The following is a 19,280-nucleotide window of genomic DNA, read 5'->3' as shown; positions in this document are numbered from 1 at the left end:
TCCAACAAAACTCGCTCAATCATCGCTTTAGACACAACTCATCAACGCCTGGTGGCCTTGAATCAAACTCGGGTTCTTTCCATGAATAAATTTGATGGTAGCAATGACCCTCTCACGAGTATCAGGTTCCAATTGCTCCGCTGGCTCGCCCATAACAGACTCGAATACAGGAATTAGTTTTGGAGTGAGCCCGATTATGGTGCCGTTCTCGTGTTGATCTGATACAAAAGTTAGCAGGGAAAGCGTGCGGAGGAGATGTGGTTCTTACATAAGCCAGTAATGCACTCATAAATCGGCTTATTCTCCTCGTAGTCCTCCTTCAATGGAAGTAGGGAGACAAGCACAGGCAAGATGTCATCGAGGGGAACCTGGTCTTGATGAGCCATAATCATGCGGGAAACGCATCCAGCTGCATTGTCAAGAGTCCTGGCGACTTGAGTATGGAGCAGTGGTTCTAGCTTTTGCAAGATCTCTGGGTAGCTTGGAAGATATGTGGCAGAGTCCGTCGAGTTGAAGACTAGCAGACCAGTGGCATACGCAGAGTTTGACTTGGTCTCCATGTCCACATCGGTGAGTCGGTGCAAAAGCAGCTTGAGGAGGGATGAGGTGTAAGGTGTAACCGCAGCACCCATATTGTCAGTGCATTCAGCGATGACACCGATGGCGGTGGAACGCTCATAGTTTGTTTGAGACGAGGCGAATTTCATAATTGGTTTTTGGAATACCTTCCATGCCTCAGAGAACTGGTCACCGAGGGCAGCGGAGAGCCCAATAATCACATCCATAGCGGTATCAATCACAAGCCAATCGTATTCCGACGATTCCTCGTCATCCACGGATTCATGGTCCTCTTCATCACCCATGTCTTGCTGGCAAGGATGTGACCTTGTGACGATGGCTCCCAAAACGGACATCGTACGCTCTGCAAATGAGCCTTGGGTAAGAATTGATGGCCCGCAGAGTTTCAGGGTCGCAGCGACATTCCTGTTGATATCTGTGACGACAGCCCTGATTGATTCGACCGTTAGCTAGGACAACTTTTGATAGTTCAATGCGAGGCGGTGAAAATAAATTGGATCAGAATGTTGATACGTGTTCGCAGCATTCGCAACTTGTGCGTCTGAGTGAGCTGGGTATAACGTCATGTTGTTCATCATATCCAGGAGTTTGACAGCAAAAGAAAAGAGGACTTACCGATCAACTTCATCTTCCCACAATGAAAGCGTTGCTGTGGTGACAACTTCACCTAGCTTGAGGACTTCTTGGGACGGTTGGGACTTGACGGGCAAGCCAGGGGTCCACTTCTCGCCAGTGTGGTCCTCCATTAGCGCCCAGAGGCAAGCGTATGCACGCCATAGAGTGCCGATAGCGGTCTTGCGAACACCCTCGTAACTATGCTCAACCAAACCCATAACGGTCTCAACGGTCTTCTCGAAGTAAGGGACGAAGTGCTTCCGAGTATGGGACAGGACATCACCAAGTACTTCGATTGCAATTTCCTTCTCAAAGGCGACCGCCGACGCGCCAGTCATATCATCCCAGTCTTCGTCATCGTCATCATCGTCCATTTCGTTGAGGTCTTCTGGCTCGTCACTTGCAGATGTAACCTTAATCTTCTTGCCGGCAATAATGACTTCCTGGCCAAGAAGATCTTGGGCTTCTTCGCCGAGTTCGACTTCCAGATCCGACTCTTCTTGATCTAAACTCTCCATGAGGCCCTTGAAGACTCCGTCAAGGTATGGAGTGAACTCCTCTCCATACACCTTAGCCAAGGTACTCCACAGAATGTAACTGGTTTCCCTCAAGCGGGGGTGGCCCAAGTGTAGTGCTTCCTCACTGGCTTGCATCAATGGCTGAACGTATGGCTGGAACACTTGAGCGCCAACAGCTTGTGACATGCTACCCATGGCATCGCAAACAGTAGCACGAAGATCAAGTTCTTCTTGACTATCCTTAATGGTGACATATTCCGAGAGAGCTTTCATCGTCGACTCAAAGTACGGTAAGAAAGCATCCATTGCAGAGCCAGCCATAGATCCTATTGCACCAGCAGCACTTGCTTTGACATTGAGATCGGGGTGGCTAAATAGCCGACCGAGACGAGGAACAAGCTCTTGAAGATATGCCGACATTGTTTCCTTATCAAGGCCATCTGTAACGGAATCCAGGGCCCCACAGGACGCCTTCAAAATTTCAAGGTTCTTCTGTTGGTCATTCTCGTTTGATGCCTGGACATTGGCGGCGTCGAGGTTCTTCAGCAATGCTGGAATCAGTTGAGCATGGTATTTGGCTAACTCATCTGTGAGGTCGTCCGCTAACCTGGCCACGCCATTCAAAGCAGCATGCCGGACACCAATAACAGGGTCATTCAGGAGCTTCATGACACCGGGCATTAAAGTATCAAGTTGGGTGCTGATGAAATCCGGAGCACCTTCAACACACATTCCAAGAGATAAAATGCCAGCTTGGCGATATCGAGGAGACTCATGGTTGATATACTGAGGGAGTGCTTTGAGAAGCGGGACGATGACCTGCCTCGGGGGTAGGCTGGTTGCAAGCAAATCCAAGAGACCCAAGGCCGACCGATGTGGATTGACTTCATCCTCCTCATCCTCATCGTCATCGATCTCCGTAGCAATCTCCATGCATTTTAGAGTGAGGGTCTCACCCATATCCCGAATGCCTTGGATTTTCATTTTGCGGAATCTAGCCGCCTGCATCAGGAAAGACAATGCTTGATTCCGAGAGTCATCTGAGATGTCTTTATTGGAAGAGATGTCGATCATGAATGTCAGGAGGTCTTTGAAATGGGTGTTCAGCAATGCTGATTCGCAGCCAAGCAGAGTCTGGAACACTTCGAACGCCTGCATCGTGCGTTCCTCATGGTCCTCGTCAATGGCAGACTTCAACACACCGACCATGCCAGGGAAAATCTGCACAAATCGTGCAAGATTCTCCGGGTCCTCGTCTGGTTGGATCAACATAGCAATTCTGCTGAGACACAGCAAGGTATTGATCCTGACTTCCGCGCTCTCTGGGTCTTTGATCGTAGTGTTGAAGAGGGAAAAAAGAGTTGGGATTTTCTCTTCGAACGTATCGCCAGCAATCTCAAGCAAAGTGAAAAGGATATAGATGCCTACTTCACGATGTGAAACTTCCTTTGCCGTTGCCGCCTGCGCAAGGAGATCAGGAAGAGTGGTCCACTCCCCATCTTCCAGATCGATCTTAGCAATAGCAGCAATAATGCGAGCCGAGGAATGCCGCACAAGGGGCTTTTGCTCTGCTAAAGTTGATTCCAACAGCCTCTGGCGGATGGCCGGTCTCTGCTCGGCTGATTGCGCAGCCCAGTGTTTTGGTACCAATCGGAGCGCCTCGACAGCTGCCTGCTGCCGGATTTGGGGGGTATCATGAGAGGTGAGAATATGCAGGAGCCATAGAAGCGTTTGCGGATGAGGATAGAAGTCCTTTCGCAGCGCGCTCGTCGCCGCCTTTACTCGAGCGGTATCAGCTTGAAGGGGTTAGTTGGGCCTCTGTTCAAACTGGGAAGTTCGGGTGCAAACATACGAACTTGAATGCTCTGCAAGAGCTCTAGAAGCCTTTGCTGCTCCATGGGAGGTACTATTGCACACGCAAGGGCGTGCGAATTACGGGGTTTAGGTTGACAGGCACCGTTGTGTTGGTTTTCAAGACATGAAAATAGGTACGAAAACAGAGGGGAAATTTTGTGGGAAAACAAAAAAATTGTTTATCTCTCAAACGGATCGACAAGGGTCCATTGATAGCGTCGCATATCACGTGTGGGCGCAGACCCCTATTCTACCTCTCTTGGCCTTTTCTAACTCATGAACCATTTACTCGAGTACTTCGTAACCTCCCTTCATCGAATATCTCCATCCCAAAAACATTACACATTAACCACCAGAGCTACTCCTCAGCCTTCCGCTCAGCCCTCATGCGCAATTATATATCCCGCTCCTCAGTTCATGCACCCCGCCGTCAACCACACCGCCATATGCACACACTGTCTCATTGCCGGCCGGAATATTGTACACCGTGTCGAGCTTCTCTGGCTTGCAATTCAAGGACTTATATGTCGTGAACGTGCAATCATCATCTGGCAGTGCAGAGACTGCGTAGCTTAATCCGCGGAACTGGAGACACAGCCCTGACGTGATAGTTCCGGGCAGTGGAATGCCATTCCCACTACAGGTGGCGGAGGCAATCCATGTGGTCATTGGTGTAGTATAATTCGAGTCCTGGCGTTCAGCAACCTGCACAGGTGAGGCCGAGGCGGCGCTGAAGAAAGCAAGCGCTACGCAGAAGATGGTAGGTTTGAACTGGGGCCAGGAGTAAGCAAAGTGAGATTCAACATAGGAGAGGATAGCTACTTACCATGTTGGCGGTAGGGACGATTTGGACTATTTTGGCGCCTTGATTATGTCTTGAAGAACGGTTGACTTTCTGTGGCAATAGGAGCTATGCCGCACCTTTTTATCTCCTTCGAAGCTCTTATTACACCGTTCGCTTACCTTCAGTTCATCTCGATAAGCTTCATTCTAACTATTATAGGCGAATAAGACTAGGGCTGGATATATTGTGGCGGTTACTATGCTGGTTGGCTTATTTTATTGCTCTCATATAGCCTGCCTACGGAGGTGTGTACTTCGTAGATACTGCCGGCTGCTGATGCAGTACGCAACAAACCCTGGCCTCCTTAAATTACCCTAAAAGTGATATTCTCCATAACGGTCTATTATTGAAAAGGCATACACCGCGGCCAGTCCTCGATTATCCGTGCCTTGTTTCTTCATTCAAGCGATATAAATCGTTTTGGAACTGCTCTCCCACCAAGTTCCAGTTCTTAGCTATGAAGGTTCGCGTTCTGTTTTGCTTATGTCATTAACTGCACTTAGCCTGATTAGCCTAGGTAATCTTCCTGTTCCCTCTGAACCAACCCCTCGTATTCCTACCAGACAAATTCGCCTTGCCTCCTTGCCAAAATATCAGCCATATCCCTATTCTGTACGGACATTACGGCGCAGGTAGGATTCGGGGGTACGTGATTTACTCATCGGCCGAATTCAGCAAGTTATAAGTACCTAGGTACCTACTACCTTCAATGCAACACAAATGCCCCATTGGTGACTAACACGTGGGAGGGCAACATACAACATGGCGACTACTGATCCTCCCAAAGAATGGTACCGCGATAAGTACATGATATCAACATCTCCGGCTCTTCTCCAACCTGCGGCCGTCAATGCCGCCTTCGCCAGCCCGGCGGTCTACTGGTCGCATGAGATGGATGACTCAGTCATCGAAAGGATGCTCTTCAACACCCTCTGTTTCGGCGTCTACTTGCTTCCTCAATCATCTTCAGAAATTGCTGGTTCGACAATCTTCTTTCTTTGGCAGATTTCGTCTTGAATATCTCTTCCCTAGCTTATATCTCATTTCTTGGTTTATGGACTTGTTATTCCCCTCCAACCGCCTCCCCCCCACCTTTGGCGATTCTATCTCTATCTAGTCTTATTTCTCCTCACTCGAATTTTTTTATTCTGAAAACCCCAGACTCACAGACTTCCCTCATTTCCAGGAAAAGTAAACCCACAACAAATCGGCCTGGCGCGGCTGATAACCGATCATGCAACATTTGCCTACCTAACAGACGTCTACATTCTCGCCGACCATCAGAAAAGGGGACTCGGGAGCTGGCTTATCGGTTGCGTGGATGAAGTGATATCATCTTGGCCAGAACTACGGCGGCTACTCCTTGTCTCCCAGGAAGGTCCGAGTTCTAAGCTGTACGAGGAGCACTTGCACGCACGGCCATTTGACGGTGGAAAGTTCGATCTCAAGATGTTTAATAGGGGCGGAAATGGGGCTATACCTGGCTTATAAGTTGCTTAGTTTTTGATATGGCTGAACGAGAAATAATGGATCAGGTCAAATTCTGCCTTCTCTCTCCTTTCCACATTTTATGTTCTCTCATGAATCATTCATTTTCCTGCACAATCTTCCCTGAAGAATGTGTCATAACGGCAATTCAACTGCAAAGCAAACAAAAGGGTATCTCAAAAATCACAACGAAAGTGCAACAAAGAACACAGCAAGCAGCATAGCGCCGCTCCACCAGACTGGCCCCCCATTCGTAAAAGGAACAGCTGCCTTGGCATTCCCCGCACTGTCCGCCGCTGCTTTCGCAGGTGCAGAGCCCCCTTTACCTCCTGGGGAGGTTGTCACAGTAGTAGTTGGTGTTGGCGTTGGAGAAACAAATGCCTTCTCCGCAGCATTAAAACTCAGACATGCAGTCGGGAGCGTGAATGTGGTAGCTGCGAGGGCGGTAGATGAGGCCGTGGATATAGATATGACATTCGGGATATTCATGGCAACTGCGGCCTGTAGCCCGGTGTCAATTTCTGCGGTGCCGACGATATGTGTGAGGTTGGGAAAGATGTTGGATGCCAGTTGTGCGACCGAGGTTATATTGCTTGCCGGTTCACAATTCGAGTCGACCCCTGAAGTGGCTGATATTGTAACTTGGAGAGAAGGGAGGTCGAAGAATGCTCCTGCGTTGATATCACCTCTACCGCTGAGGATGTCAATTCCGAGGAGGAGTTCTGCGCGTAGGCCGAGACCCAATTTTAGTGACACCTCTGGCGAGGTGGCTGTGAATGGGATCGCATTGATCTTGGTATCTTTGCTGTGAACGGGGATGAGAATCCTGTTAACTTGATAAGCGAGGAGACTTACAAGCCTGAAGCCGAGGACTGTGTTAGGTTTCCAATATTCAGGGTTATAGAAGAGTTATCAGGGACCTTTGAAAAGACGTGTAAGCATACAATGTCCTGAATTGAGGAACTTTGTCAGCGTGAACTTACCTTCATGTCGAACCCATATTGGAAGTCCAATTTTCCCTGCATAGCAATACTTCCCTGTACAACTGGCCTGAACATTGGACCAACAGCTGCAATTCCAGGTATCTATCACGATAGGTTAGTAAAATCAAAAAGTCTTCGGGCATTTACTTACCTCAAACCCGGGCAAGGTAATTTCCGTAAGAATTTTACTCCACGTCTGGGGTTTTGAAAGCGTCAAGGAAATATCAAGTAACACATGCGCACTCATGTTGTTAGCAACAGCTCGGAAAAATCCACTGTTGATAAAATCGACAGCTTTGCCAACATCCGTAGTTGAATTTCCGAGTGTAAATTCTCCCTCAGCAATGTCGATATTGCCATTAAGCGTACACTCTTTGCACTTGACAGCAAGTACATCGGAAACACTATTACTTCTAGAAACCTGGTTAGTATGGACAAATATGCTTCCCCTGATAGACCGGATGAACTTACAGGATCCCTGACCCAAGTAGATTTTGTTGTGCTGGGACCCGGAAACCTATGTTGGCAGAATGAATGGATGAATTTGCGTTGGTGGCGTCAGTTGGGCTGGCTGGCGATGATTCCTTGGACGAAGTCGCTGCTCTCCGTCGAAGACCTTCATGAGAGCGGAATGAACTCGGTGGATACTGGCTTGCAGTCGTACCAAAGCTCACTTTCATCGAATCGTATGCATCTCCCCACTCAAGCCTCTTGACAGAGAAAGCTACCTTTGATGTCTCTTTGCCATAAATAATTCCAGAAACCCTATTTTTAATCAGTGAAAATTATCTAATATTAACATGTGGTACATACAGATACGGAGTTCGTTCTCCATCCATGTTGCACCCGGGATGTGAAGTAATAATTAAAAACTGTTCCAAATGATCCCAACTTTCCCGGGCAGCAGCCAAAGTCTGTTTGTTGGAAAATTCCACAGTGATTGTAGAGGCGAAACATTGAACATTGTCAAGGGCCATCTCGATGTCTTCCAGTACTAGCGCTGGAAGTTTGTACTTCGTGGCTGTCTTTGCAAACCTTGTTCGTCCTCCATCAAAACTGGGTGTATCTACAATAAAAGAGTCAACAACTTTGATATTGTACTTGAAAATCAAAAATACGCACTTTCAGCATAGTGATGTAGACAATGACGGTTTGGTGTAAATGATTCATCTCTTATCTGGAGACCTGGGCGCGCTGCCACTGCAACTAATTTTGGAGATTGATTCTTGGGAAGGCTCCTGAGAACAACCTCAGAGCCCTCGATTACACTAGCATTTGCGATGGAGCAAAGGACAAATACCAGAACAACGATATTACAAACGCAGGAGAACATAATTGGAACTGGGCAAATCGATTGCCTCAAGAGACGAGAAAAGCATGAACGGAATATTTTGTTATAGAAACGAGCTGAATACAAACCTTTATATCTGGCATCCAAGAGTGAAGGAGAAACCTTCCCTTGGGACACTTTGCATAGCCGAAGGAAGGAGCAAATGTTGGTGGGAGTGTATTAGGGGGAAAAAAAGTCTCACGGATCACCTTACGAGCTGTCGCATGCAGGATGTATCCAGAGTCGCACCCCGCAGTTCCTGTTCTCACATGGGATTGTCGCGAACGCGGCTGTGCGTTTTCCCATTTTAAGGAGAGTATCTCGAAAGTTTCCGGGGCCTGAATCCTTCGCCGGGGGCTTTCGGAGGCAGCCATGTGAGTTCGTGCATATACCTTACCTGCAGTTGGTCACTGTTGGTGTGTTATTTTGGTTTCAATTTTTGTGAGGTGGACTAGGCTGTGTTCTAGGCTGTGTTCCAGGCAGCTCGAAGCGATTGTTTCAAACCGATATTCGTACTCCATCTAATATTCTATATAAGCACTACTGTCTCGGAAGCAGCCACGTCTGATCGTGCAGGATAACCAATCTATAAGTCGGAAAAGCAAATATCGTGAGGCTAAGTTGGAGGATGCTGGCCAGACTTGAGCCCAGCTTTGTACGGAGTCAACCAACAGATCCTTCAACTTGGGCAGGTGAGACTATTTGATGCGCTTCCAATTCCTGGAAGTTCTCGTCATCGTTAATTGAGCTAGACCGATTTTCAATTGCCTTCGTGATTTCCTGTGGAGACAAGAACCACTGGACAAGATCATACTGGATCGTGGTAAAATTTCTAAATTTTATGTAGTACAGGCTTGTAGATCACTGATCTAATGGAGCAGTTGTGGGATCCCAGCAGCAAGGAGAGTACTCTTGCGTTTCCAAGCTCTTCATCTCCTCCTCTGTCAACTCGAAATCAAACACATCTGCGTTCTCCACAATCCTGCTAGGGGTAACGCTCTTGGGCAGAGGCACAAATCCCTTCTGTAAGCTCCATCTAACCAGCACCTGTGCTGCAGTCTTTCCATACTTCTTCATCGGCGGCTGTAGAGCTGGCTCTTCCAGCCTTTCGCCACGCACAAGGGGTGCGTACGCTTCGAGAAGGATACCGCGCTTTTGACACCACTCGACGATATCCCGACGGGGGAGCCAGGGGTGCAATTCCCATTGCCCCACATCAATTACACCACCTTTCCCCTTTCCCCGTTCTTCCTCGAGTTCCTTCATGTAAACCTCCATTTCGTCTAGATGGTGCACGCCATAGTTGCTGATTCCAAGGCTACGAATTTTGCCTTCCTCTTGCGCCTCGAGTAATGCTTTCCAGGCACCTTTTCGGGCCTCCCGGCCACCATACGGTGCATGGATGAGCATCAAGTCGATGTAACCGAGGTTGGTTTCTTTCAAGGTGTCTTCCACCTGAGCTTTGCTGTTCTCATAGCTTAGGTTGCGGGGAGGAATCTTGCTTGTGAAAAATATATCTTCTCGTGGGATGTTGGACTTATGAATAGCACTGGCAGCAAATTCTTGATTTTTGTAGGCTATAGCTGAATCGACCTGCGTGATATTAATTATATTATCCCGATATATCATGCGTTTGAGGTCTCATACATGACGGTATCCGGCTTTGAATGCAAGTGACGTGACTTCCTCACACTCTTTTGCGGGCCTTCAAAATGTCAGTAACGGCCAAAAGCGTAGAGTATCATGGGCTCCCATACGTCTGGTAGACCTGTAGATGGTAAGAAAGTGCTATTTCGGTTATGGGGTGCTTGTTAGCTACTTACACCGTATCCGAGAACGGGAATGTCATATCCTGAGTTCATGCGCAACTTCGAGTTGATTGTTAAGGTTGCCATTGTTTTTCTGCAAGGGATACAAGGTGAGTAAATTCGATGGTAGGCTTGTTTAAACATGGAATAGATAAATATCAGTAGGTACGTTGGGAAATGAAACAATATATAGAGGCCGCTGAGGCCCAACCGCCGGAGTTTATGTTCCGCCGCGGAGAGCGAACCCGGGATTTAAATCGGCGTTAAGACAAGAAACAATAATCGATACGAAGAGCTTCATACTTACAAATTGCGAAAATAAGTCCGCGGGGAACGCAACGAGAGCTGCTTTTGGACGATCCTCACTTGTGATGTAAACGCCGATTTCATTCGGCCCAGCAACCTGCTATTTACAGAGTCAATCCTCTTCAGCTGGTACAAAATGTAGCAAAAGTCCACATGTAGCGCATAAATCCGATGTTGCACACTACTGAGGGAAACGTGCACAAATATAATGATTACGAAGTATAGTCGCCCTGTTGACGTCATGTACATACTTGGTAGACTTAAGATGAACCGATGATATGCTAAATATATCGTATCATTCTCACCTTTAAAAGTAGCAAACATGTTTAATCTAGCTAATAATACCACCAATAACTCTTGCATGCACCTGTATGGCCAGGCACGCGGCCATAGGCCCACTTCCTCTTGAGTTCCTGTGATTGAAGCGCGCTATATTACAACCACTTCGGCTTGACCTTGACAACACCCACAATACTGTATATTAACCAAATGTCTAGGCGCCCCCGACACTCTCGGTGTATCTTCCATCTGCACGAGGACAACAACTCCGTGGAATAACCCGGTCTACGCATTTTGATTCTACCCTTATATTACAACCAGTTTCAAACATCTAGAATTAAGTGGCGGCAGCGCTGCAGGCAACTTGCCACAAAATGCGCCTTATCAAGCAAAATATTGAGCGCGATGGCTCTGGCACCGTCACACTCTTGCCTGAAGAACCAGAGGATATGGTATGTTTTGCCTCTTCAACGCCGTATTTAAGCCCCGACTGACACCGCTTCCCTCCTCAGTGGCATGCCCATAACCTCATCGCAACGGACGATCTCCTCCGCGCTTCAGCCATCCGTCGAGTCGTCACCGAGTCTACAACAGGCAGCACGACCTCCACGCGCGTACATACCAACCTCCTCATCCGAGTCACAGGGATCGAATTCGATGCGCAAGCAGGCCAGCTGCATGTCAGCGGCCGCGTTGCCGAAGAAAACAAATGGGTCAAAAGCGGTGCATACCATACGCTGGACCTCGAGCTACAGCGCAACTTCACATTAGAAAAGAGCGAGGGATGGGACTCTGTCGCGCTGGATGTGGTTAGGGAGTCCGTTAAGCAGGATAAAGAGGGGACGGTACCGGCGGTCGTGATGCAGGAAGGTCTGGCGAATATCTGTCTTATTACGGAACATCAAACAATCTTGAAGCAGAGGATCGAGACCGGTATTCCAAGAAAACGATCTGGCAGGACGGGCGACCATGATAAGGGCCTGACTAAGTTTTACCAAGTTACACTGGAGACCCTCGCAAGACATGTGGACATTACAAAGCCTCGACCATTACTCATTGCAAGTCCAGGGTTCACCGCGGCCGGTTTCCAGAAATACATCCTTGATGAGGCGACAAGATTAGGGAATAAGGCAGTATTGAGCAATAAGAGCAATTTCATCGTGGTCCATTCGAGTTCCGGCCATCTACATAGCCTGAACGAAGTGCTGAAGAGCCAGCAAGTTCTGACGAAGTTAAAAGACACGAAGTATGCGAGGGAGACTAGGTACATGGATGATTTCATGACGTTGCTGAGGAAGGACGATGGGAGGGCTTGGTATGGAGCGACCGAGGTAGAGAAGGCTGTTGAGAAGGGCGCTGTTGGTCCCGGAGGAGTGCTACTTATCAATAATTCGCTTTTTAGAAGCCAGGAGATTGGCACGAGGAAACGGTGGGTGGCCCTTGTGGATACTGTCCGCGAGGGAGGAGGAGATGCGAGGATTCTAAGTAGTGATCATGAGAGTGGGAAGAGGTTAGAGGGACTGGGCGGGATTGGGGCGATTCTGACTTTCCCTTTGGAGGATCTGGATGAAGAAGAAGAAGTAGAAGATACCTCGCCCAATATGGGGACAAACCAGGAACAAATGATAATATGATTTGATTTTCTTGCTTTATATATTATTTATCGCTCCTCATTCTTCCAGGGTATAAAATATTTCAATCTCATGATAAAGATAGGGGAGAATGGGGGTGTTATATTCCATCGTGTATTCCATCTCTATTCTTCCACTAGGAGGTAAAATAATTAGCATTGTAGATACCCTTTGCGTAAGATATGCATGAGATAGGGATGGACGTAGAAAGGGAGATGATGGCTTTTGGGGGCATGGTGAGGGAACCGGAGGATTCATTGTGACCGCGAATATTGTTTATATTCAGCGAAGCGATTAGCGTAGCTAAGATATGTCTGATAACACCGCACGCCATAACCTGCACCTTGGGGTATCCATAATCAAACCGGCCGCCATGTAAAAATGAAGAAGCAAAAGCAAAATATATCCCGGGAAGTTGACATAATATGGTCTTTCCACCATGCTCCACTGCTTTCCTGAACACCAAAAAAAAAAAAAAATTAAACCAAAAGGACATGTGAGCTAAAAGGAGCTGCCTCAAAGCCAGCTAGTGAGAAGTTCCTTTCCGGCTCAATCCCGCTCGACCCACACGTCGTAGGTCCACTCGTCTTCCTCCGAATTCATCAGCCCCTTCTCATGAGCAACATCCATGGCCTCCTGAAGATTCTTGGCATAGGCGAATACCTCATCCATGCTACATTGGAGACGTTTAGCTGCTCGTTCGTATCTATCTTGCCCTGTAAAATGTTAGAAATCATATATACCAACTCTGAAAACGAATGTGTTCAAGATACCTTGCTCGAGTCTCATGCACTCAATGAATGTAGCTTTCTGCTTGTTTGACCATTCGGCTGGTACGTTTGACTTTTTGTTATTGTTCGGAAACAGATGAATGCGAGGAGAATAATCATCTGCGAATGGATCGGAGTCATCTTCAACGTCGTACTCATTGGATCCTTCATATTGCGAAGGCGGCAGGCTTGCCACCCTAGCCTCGTTAGATGGTCTCGCCCACCTTCTTGTACTGTTAACTCCCGTCTTTAGCTGCCTTTTGCGGAGCTGTCTATCTATAGCTTCGCGCTGCAAGCGGTGGGTTTTATTGATTAGTTGGCGATGCTCGCGTGTTACGCGGGCTTTCTCTTCAAGTCTATGCTCAACCTCCTCCAGCAATCTGCGACGCTCTAGCTTTTTCTGGGATAACTCCCATCGTAGCTCCTCTTCATCTGCCTCTTTTCGCTTCATTGCCAACCTCGGATTATCCGCATTCTTCACCATGCTTTCTGAGTTCAATATCTTCCTTCTAAGCATCCTATGGAGGCTACGGGCCTTTACAAGGGCTTCCCGGGTTGGCTGTTTAGTTTGGAACGTCGAACTACGACTTTTGATGCCGTCTAAACAATCGCCAGGTGTTGGTTGTAGCTGTGGTGGAATATTGACTGCAGTGTCCCCCAGCCTCCAATATAGATTGATAAGGCGATCAAACTCGTTCAGATCAAGAAGGCTTGTACGTCCATCGTCATCACGTGCCTCTACCCCTAGCTTGATACACTTCAGGAGCATCGGAAGAATATTGAAATAAAGATCAACAAGAAGTGGAGTAACCATGGGATATCGGATTCTGGATCGAGGATTCTCAGGCAATGCACTGAGGGCTTCCTCAATGACTTCCGTTAAATCTAGGATGCGGCTGTAGATCTTATCGTCTATCGCATCTATCGTTCTGTTGTCTTCAGAAGTCTTCGCATCCTGCAGCCTTGCGTATGCTATATTGAGACGCTTCAACTTCTGATCCAGCTTCTTTCCCAAACTAGTACGAAGATTGAGCCCTTCCAATACCGGCTCATAACTATTCCACTCCCTATCATATTTGTGACCAACTCGCTCAGCGATTTTGACCATGTCTCCCAAGAACCCAGGGTGCATCATATTTGGTAGCAATAGAGGGGAAGGACCCCGTTCTTCTTCGCTGGATTCTGGCGACCCCTCATTTTCAACCTCATGCTCAGAATCTTCCGATAGTGGCTCAAGCCCGTTATCTTCATCAGGTTTCTCGTCATCGCATATCGAATGACTTGATGGAACGAGGGAAGCGGGGCTTCTTGAGGTGGTCCGAGGTGGTTGAGGTACCTTTTTCTTGGGAACTGCTCCCGGGGATTCATCTGATGGAGCTCTGTCAGGACTTATTCCCCCAGCATGGTTGTCGCTTCCTGAAACCTCGAGGTCTAGCTTTTGCTTCACACTGCGCGTCTGTGGTCTGCCAGGTTGTTGCACCTTGTCACCCCCGGTCTGATAAATGACTACCGCCACAGACCGGCTTCTAGTACTACTCGTTGGGTCCGTGGTGGACTGCTTCGCTCGCGGATTGGGCCGAGCACGTTTGACCGGTCTTTCTGGAGGCTCGTCCGTTGGGGCATCATCACTGTCCTCATCCATAACAGGGCCCTTCTGCCTCATGGAGGTTATTTTCGGCTTTCCATTCCGACTGTGCTTTTTTGATACGTTATGTGTCGTCCGGTTCAATAAGGAAGCAGTCGCTTCGTCGTCTATATCGCGGTCAAGGTCCCCTATTACTAGGAAATGTTAGCTGAAGCCGTGCTCCACGCTGGGGCTGTTGACAGTTACCTTCTTGTTGGGATTCATGAGCCTCTTGCTCTATATTGTGGGCGGGAGTTGGTTTGGCGGAGGCTCTACCGCGCGCCCTGGTAACCATTGTGATGGGGGTTCCACCCGAATACGGATCCTAACCAGCAACTAGGTGTTGAGTATAGGATCTTCGCGTAAAGTACCTTGCAAATAGTAAGTGGTTGGGTCAATTGTAGGCGCGAGGCTGCGGAATCGAAGTTTACGTTGTTTGCTCCAGTATTATCGAGGCTGGAGCGGGTTGCCCCAGGTACTGCACAGTACAGGGGTCCAAGCATCCAAGCATCCTAGCGTCCCTAACCCCCACCGTCATCATCATCAACAGTGTACTTCGTACTGCGGATTTCGTACTGCAAGTTGCGTTGTTACATACCTTAGAAGACAGCCCGTCCTCACAACCTGCACATAAAAGCCATGGATTCGCAACAGCAAAGTAACCGCCAAGCAGCAGGTCTGCCTGTTCCCAATAAATTGGCGCTTCTAGATACCTCCCGACCGCATACTTTTTTAAAGCCGGTTAAAACGATCAACGAAGGCCAGGATGTGCCTCGTTTTCTCACATCACGGGCATATAGCGATATTGGCATCTTCCTGATGCAGCTCAATACAGCTATGTGTCCAAGAAAGTCCCCCGGCTCAGCTGAAGTGCAAACATGGCAGATTGATGATACGCAAGTGCTCTCTGAGCCCGTTTGCAAGCTGCAAGAATTATTAGGAAAGATAAATTCTATTATCGAAGAAGCTCCGCCGGATACAGGCCCTCGAAGATTCGGGAATGCCAGCTTTAAGAAATGGTATGAGATTCTTGAGTCACGGGTGCGGGATCTACTTGAGACCCATCTTCCTAAGTGTGTCCTGGAGTTCGATGCCAGCTCGTCAGGTGTGCCCGTGCTGGATGAACTTACCCCATATCTCCTTGGGGGCTTTGGCAGTCCCCAGAGGCTAGATTATGGTACAGGACACGAACTCAGCTTCCTAGCATTTCTTGGTTGCATTTGGAAACTGGGTGGGTTTTCAACTGAAGCCTCTCACGACGGAGCTCTAGAAAGAAGTCTAGTTCTAGGCGTCATCGAACCGTATGTATTCCTAGCCAGCTTATACAACAAAAAGTTCTAAATTATCGCATAGTTATTTGAGAGTTGTACGTCGCCTAATCCTCACCTATACCCTTGAACCTGCTGGGTCACACGGAGTCTGGGGGCTCGATGACCATTCTTTCTTGCCATATATTTTTGGCTCAGCTCAGTACTGCCCTGCAATTACTCCAACCGACTCCATGCCGGTTGAAGGGTCTCTACCAGGGGCTCCCAATCCGGGAGACATTGCAAAAAAGAATGTCGTTGACCGAGAGAGGAAGCACAACATGTACTTTGCAGCAGTCGGTTTCATCAACGATGTTAAGACAGGTCCGTTCTGGGAACACAGCCCTATCCTGTTTGATATATCTGGAGTACGGGCAGGTTGGGGCAAGATTAACAAGGTTCGTTCCGCCAGAGCAAGTATTTCAACTAGCATCCTAATATCTTACCAGGGTATGATCAAAATGTATAATGCGGAAGTCCTGTCAAAGTTTCCAGTGGTCCAGCATTTCCCGTTCGGGTCGCTATTCAGTTGGGATCAAGACCCAAATGCACCCCAGCAGGCTTCTTCAATCCATACCTCCAGCCAGCCAGCAAGCCATCAATCTTCCATGGGCGCACCTACTACGAACCAATCTTCCCAATCCACACGCGCGCCTTGGGCTACTCAGACAGCGGGCGGTGAGAGCGTTCCTTTGGCGAGTCCTAGGGGTTCGACTCAGTCTGGCTCGTCTCACCAAGGGCTTCCCCCCACGAGTGCCCCTTGGGCAACCAGCCGTGGAGCGCAACCAGCAGTTCGCGGTACAACGAATACAATGATGCCTCCCCCTCCCGTGAACGCGCCAACTAGGGCACCTTGGGCAGATAAGCGGAGCGGTGGAGGGGATTGACTCATCTAAGACAACGCAACGGATAACGATCTTTGGTTATCTGACATCAGTGCGTGGCCATTTGCTCAAACGCACTATAGTGCGGGGGAGCGTGGACCCTAAAGTAGGTAGCCGCTCGGCATTGACCGAGCGGCTACAACCTGCTAGGTCATCATCTATGGCAAGCACAATCTGTCTAGATTCCAGCGTCCATGGTTTCCGCGCTGGTCCGGCCGATTGGGGCCGAAGAATTTATTCAAATATGAAGCATTTGATCCCGTCTGGTGTAGACCTTGCGAATGTCTCCTGATCATCTCCGTGGTGATCACAGCTAGCCTATCCAGCCGGCCTACATAGTGCAGCGACAAAAAGAACTCGCCCAGCTTGAGTATGAATGGGCTTAATCAAGAAATAAACTTAATGTGAAATGAATTTCATATCGCCAATAATAACCAAAGCTCAGCATCTACTCGAGTAAGGATATTTTGTGTATCCGGAGGTCCGGACAAGCAGTCCAATACTTCGCTGTTGTATACATTTAGAGTAGTTAGTCTGCGAGATTCACAAGATTTGTTAAGAAACTATTACTTCGTCTTTAGCTAATAAATGTATAAGATCCTAACACCTAACTACGAGTAGTGCCTACTGCCAGAGCACTCCAGACTCCATGGAAGCTACCTGATGGATGCCGAGTTTGGCCATCAATAACTAAAGTACCTACCTACCTAGGTAGGTAGGTATATATAAAGCGTAGTGCACTTATTAAGTTCTGCATTGACTGTTTATAACTTGGCAATAACCTAACCAACTACCTAGACACCTACATACCTAAGGTAGGCAGGTATGAACCACGGAAGCTGAAAGTAACAGTCGCGTTTCGTGGTTTGTTCCAGCTCGATACATGTATGTGTGCTCGTACTATCGTTCGTATCCTTGCCGTACCCGTAGTCTGGACCCTGCGCCCCCGTATTGTGGTACGTACCTTTGGTTGCCCCAACCACATCCACATCCCCATCCCATCTCAATCTCCCTCCCAGTCTCCATCTCCTTCGCGCTTCTCAACATCCTCCACATCCATCGTCAAACTCTCGAACCATCCATCCATCATACTCATTCTTTCCGCAAAAATGCCTGGAATCCGTAAGTAGCCCTCTTGTCTATTCGTTCGGGGCAATGCAGCCGTACCCGCTCTGCTTGTTACAAGCCCGCCCATCAATCAACGTGTGGATACATTCCATTGCAAGCGCCGCTGCTTCCAGACCTTCTCCTCTCCTTCCTGGCCATACGTGCACACACTGCTGATGCTATTTGCTGATACATATTGCCTGCTACAGCACCAAATGCGCTCTCCGACCTGAAGGCTAAGCTCAAGGGCTTTCTCAAGGGCAATAAGAGCAAGAAGCCAGAGGAGAAGCCAGCCGAAGCCAAACCAGCTGAGCCAACTCCTGCTGCTGCCGCTGCTGCCACAAACGGTGCTGCCGCTACCGAAACCGCTGCTGCCGCCGATCCTGCTCCAGCAGCTGCTGGTGAGTGAAAGTTCTATCCACCGTGTCTCATCTCATGCTTAGCTGTTCTTGGTTCCTAATCGATCGTTCGATAGCTGCTCCCGCTGAAGCCAAAGCTGCTGAGCCCGCTACCGGGACTCCAGCTGCACCCAAGGAAGAAGCAGCACCAGCTGCTCTCCCTGCCACCGCGCCCGCCCCCGCGACCGCGCCTACTGCCGCCATCGCCGCCGACCCGGTTGCTGCCGCAGCTCCTGCCGCGACCGAGACCGCTGCCGCTGCCGCTGAACCCGCCAAAGCTGCTGTTGCTGGTACGTCCCTTTCTGTTTCTTATACATATCCCGGAAATTCTAGTATTTGAGATGCCATAGTTAGGGCTGGCCCTATCCTGGTACAATAATCGGCATATTGTGATATGACATGCTCATTCACAGGGCTATACTTCAATAAGGCCATCGTCAAGGTATCTTTAATGCTAATGGATTTTAGCTACCCCAGCTGCCCCGGCCGCCCCCGCCGTACCAGCCGCAACTGAGCCTGCCGCCGAAGTCAAGAAGGAAGAGCCTGCTACACCAGCCGCAACCCCTACCACAGCTGCCTAATGCGTCCACTTGACTTGGGCCTTTAGCACTCGAGCACAGCTCTCCTTGGTCCATGTTACTAGTTGCATTATTGGCGCAAGTGTGTTTGATGATTGGGGAAGGAGACAGACGGTAATGGCAGGTGTTTGAGAGCGTCATGGACAGGATATCGTTTTCAAATTGTGTTGTGAATGATGGCGGAGGAGGTTGCACTTTCTCTCAATACCCCCTTTGAGTCACGGATCAGGATGCATGGCTGGTGTGAGCCTTCACTGATGGATAACAATACCCCGATACCCTTGCTTGATAGTCTTTATATTGATCCTTGTTTTATTCCAGTTCGAAGGCCGTCCTTTTGATTGTGAGCTTTGCCTTGGGACGGGGACCGGTTCGCG

General features: G+C 48.7%; 7 protein-coding genes across 7 annotated transcripts; 3 read left to right on the top strand and 4 right to left on the bottom strand.

Moving 5' to 3' along the window:
* Nucleotides 1-27: 27 nt before the first annotated feature.
* On the bottom strand, nucleotides 28-4,395 carry BP5553_04615 (ARM repeat-containing protein; the record flags this gene model as incomplete). The annotated part of the gene is made up of 6 exons (XM_032013238.1): nucleotides 28-218; nucleotides 269-1,008; nucleotides 1,195-3,508; nucleotides 3,565-3,601; nucleotides 4,023-4,337; nucleotides 4,393-4,395. The coding sequence occupies 6 exons, from the start codon at nucleotides 4,393-4,395 to the stop codon at nucleotides 28-30; spliced, it is 3,600 nt and encodes a 1,199-aa protein (XP_031869838.1).
* A 1,686-nt stretch (nucleotides 4,396-6,081) lies between these two features.
* BP5553_04614 (uncharacterized protein) lies at nucleotides 6,082-8,214 on the bottom strand (the record flags this gene model as incomplete). The annotated part of the gene is made up of 7 exons (XM_032013237.1): nucleotides 6,082-6,703; nucleotides 6,754-6,818; nucleotides 6,882-6,983; nucleotides 7,033-7,294; nucleotides 7,353-7,646; nucleotides 7,695-7,947; nucleotides 8,004-8,214. The coding sequence occupies 7 exons, from the start codon at nucleotides 8,212-8,214 to the stop codon at nucleotides 6,082-6,084; spliced, it is 1,809 nt and encodes a 602-aa protein (XP_031869837.1).
* An 858-nt stretch (nucleotides 8,215-9,072) lies between these two features.
* Nucleotides 9,073-10,106, bottom strand: BP5553_04613 (putative aldo-keto reductase protein; the record flags this gene model as incomplete). Its single annotated transcript, XM_032013236.1, has 4 exons — nucleotides 9,073-9,804; nucleotides 9,859-9,916; nucleotides 9,969-9,979; nucleotides 10,035-10,106. The coding sequence occupies 4 exons, from the start codon at nucleotides 10,104-10,106 to the stop codon at nucleotides 9,073-9,075; spliced, it is 873 nt and encodes a 290-aa protein (XP_031869836.1).
* Nucleotides 10,107-10,978: 872 nt separating this feature from the next.
* Nucleotides 10,979-12,238, top strand: BP5553_04612 (Protein DOM34-like protein; the record flags this gene model as incomplete). Its single annotated transcript, XM_032013235.1, has 2 exons — nucleotides 10,979-11,056; nucleotides 11,117-12,238. 2 exons carry the CDS (start codon nucleotides 10,979-10,981, stop codon nucleotides 12,236-12,238), a joined length of 1,200 nt encoding a protein of 399 aa, XP_031869835.1.
* Nucleotides 12,239-12,784: 546 nt separating this feature from the next.
* On the bottom strand, nucleotides 12,785-14,924 carry BP5553_04611 (uncharacterized protein; the record flags this gene model as incomplete). The annotated part of the gene is made up of 3 exons (XM_032013234.1): nucleotides 12,785-12,951; nucleotides 13,009-14,784; nucleotides 14,837-14,924. 3 exons carry the CDS (start codon nucleotides 14,922-14,924, stop codon nucleotides 12,785-12,787), a joined length of 2,031 nt encoding a protein of 676 aa, XP_031869834.1.
* A 344-nt stretch (nucleotides 14,925-15,268) lies between these two features.
* BP5553_04610 (Serine phosphatase 2A activator) lies at nucleotides 15,269-16,823 on the top strand (the record flags this gene model as incomplete). Its single annotated transcript, XM_032013233.1, has 3 exons — nucleotides 15,269-15,930; nucleotides 15,983-16,334; nucleotides 16,386-16,823. 3 exons carry the CDS (start codon nucleotides 15,269-15,271, stop codon nucleotides 16,821-16,823), a joined length of 1,452 nt encoding a protein of 483 aa, XP_031869833.1.
* A 1,106-nt stretch (nucleotides 16,824-17,929) lies between these two features.
* Nucleotides 17,930-18,906, top strand: BP5553_04609 (uncharacterized protein; the record flags this gene model as incomplete). The annotated part of the gene is made up of 4 exons (XM_032013232.1): nucleotides 17,930-17,942; nucleotides 18,137-18,328; nucleotides 18,403-18,615; nucleotides 18,794-18,906. The coding sequence occupies 4 exons, from the start codon at nucleotides 17,930-17,932 to the stop codon at nucleotides 18,904-18,906; spliced, it is 531 nt and encodes a 176-aa protein (XP_031869832.1).
* Between the last annotated feature and the right edge of the window lie 374 nt (nucleotides 18,907-19,280).

This window comes from Venustampulla echinocandica (assembly GCF_003357145.1).
Source record: "Venustampulla echinocandica strain BP 5553 chromosome Unknown scaffold_2, whole genome shotgun sequence".
Classification (NCBI taxonomy): domain Eukaryota; kingdom Fungi; phylum Ascomycota; class Leotiomycetes; order Helotiales; family Pleuroascaceae; genus Venustampulla; species Venustampulla echinocandica.
The sequence above is the reverse complement of the archived record's forward strand: the minus strand, read 5'-3'. Positions and strand labels throughout refer to the sequence as shown.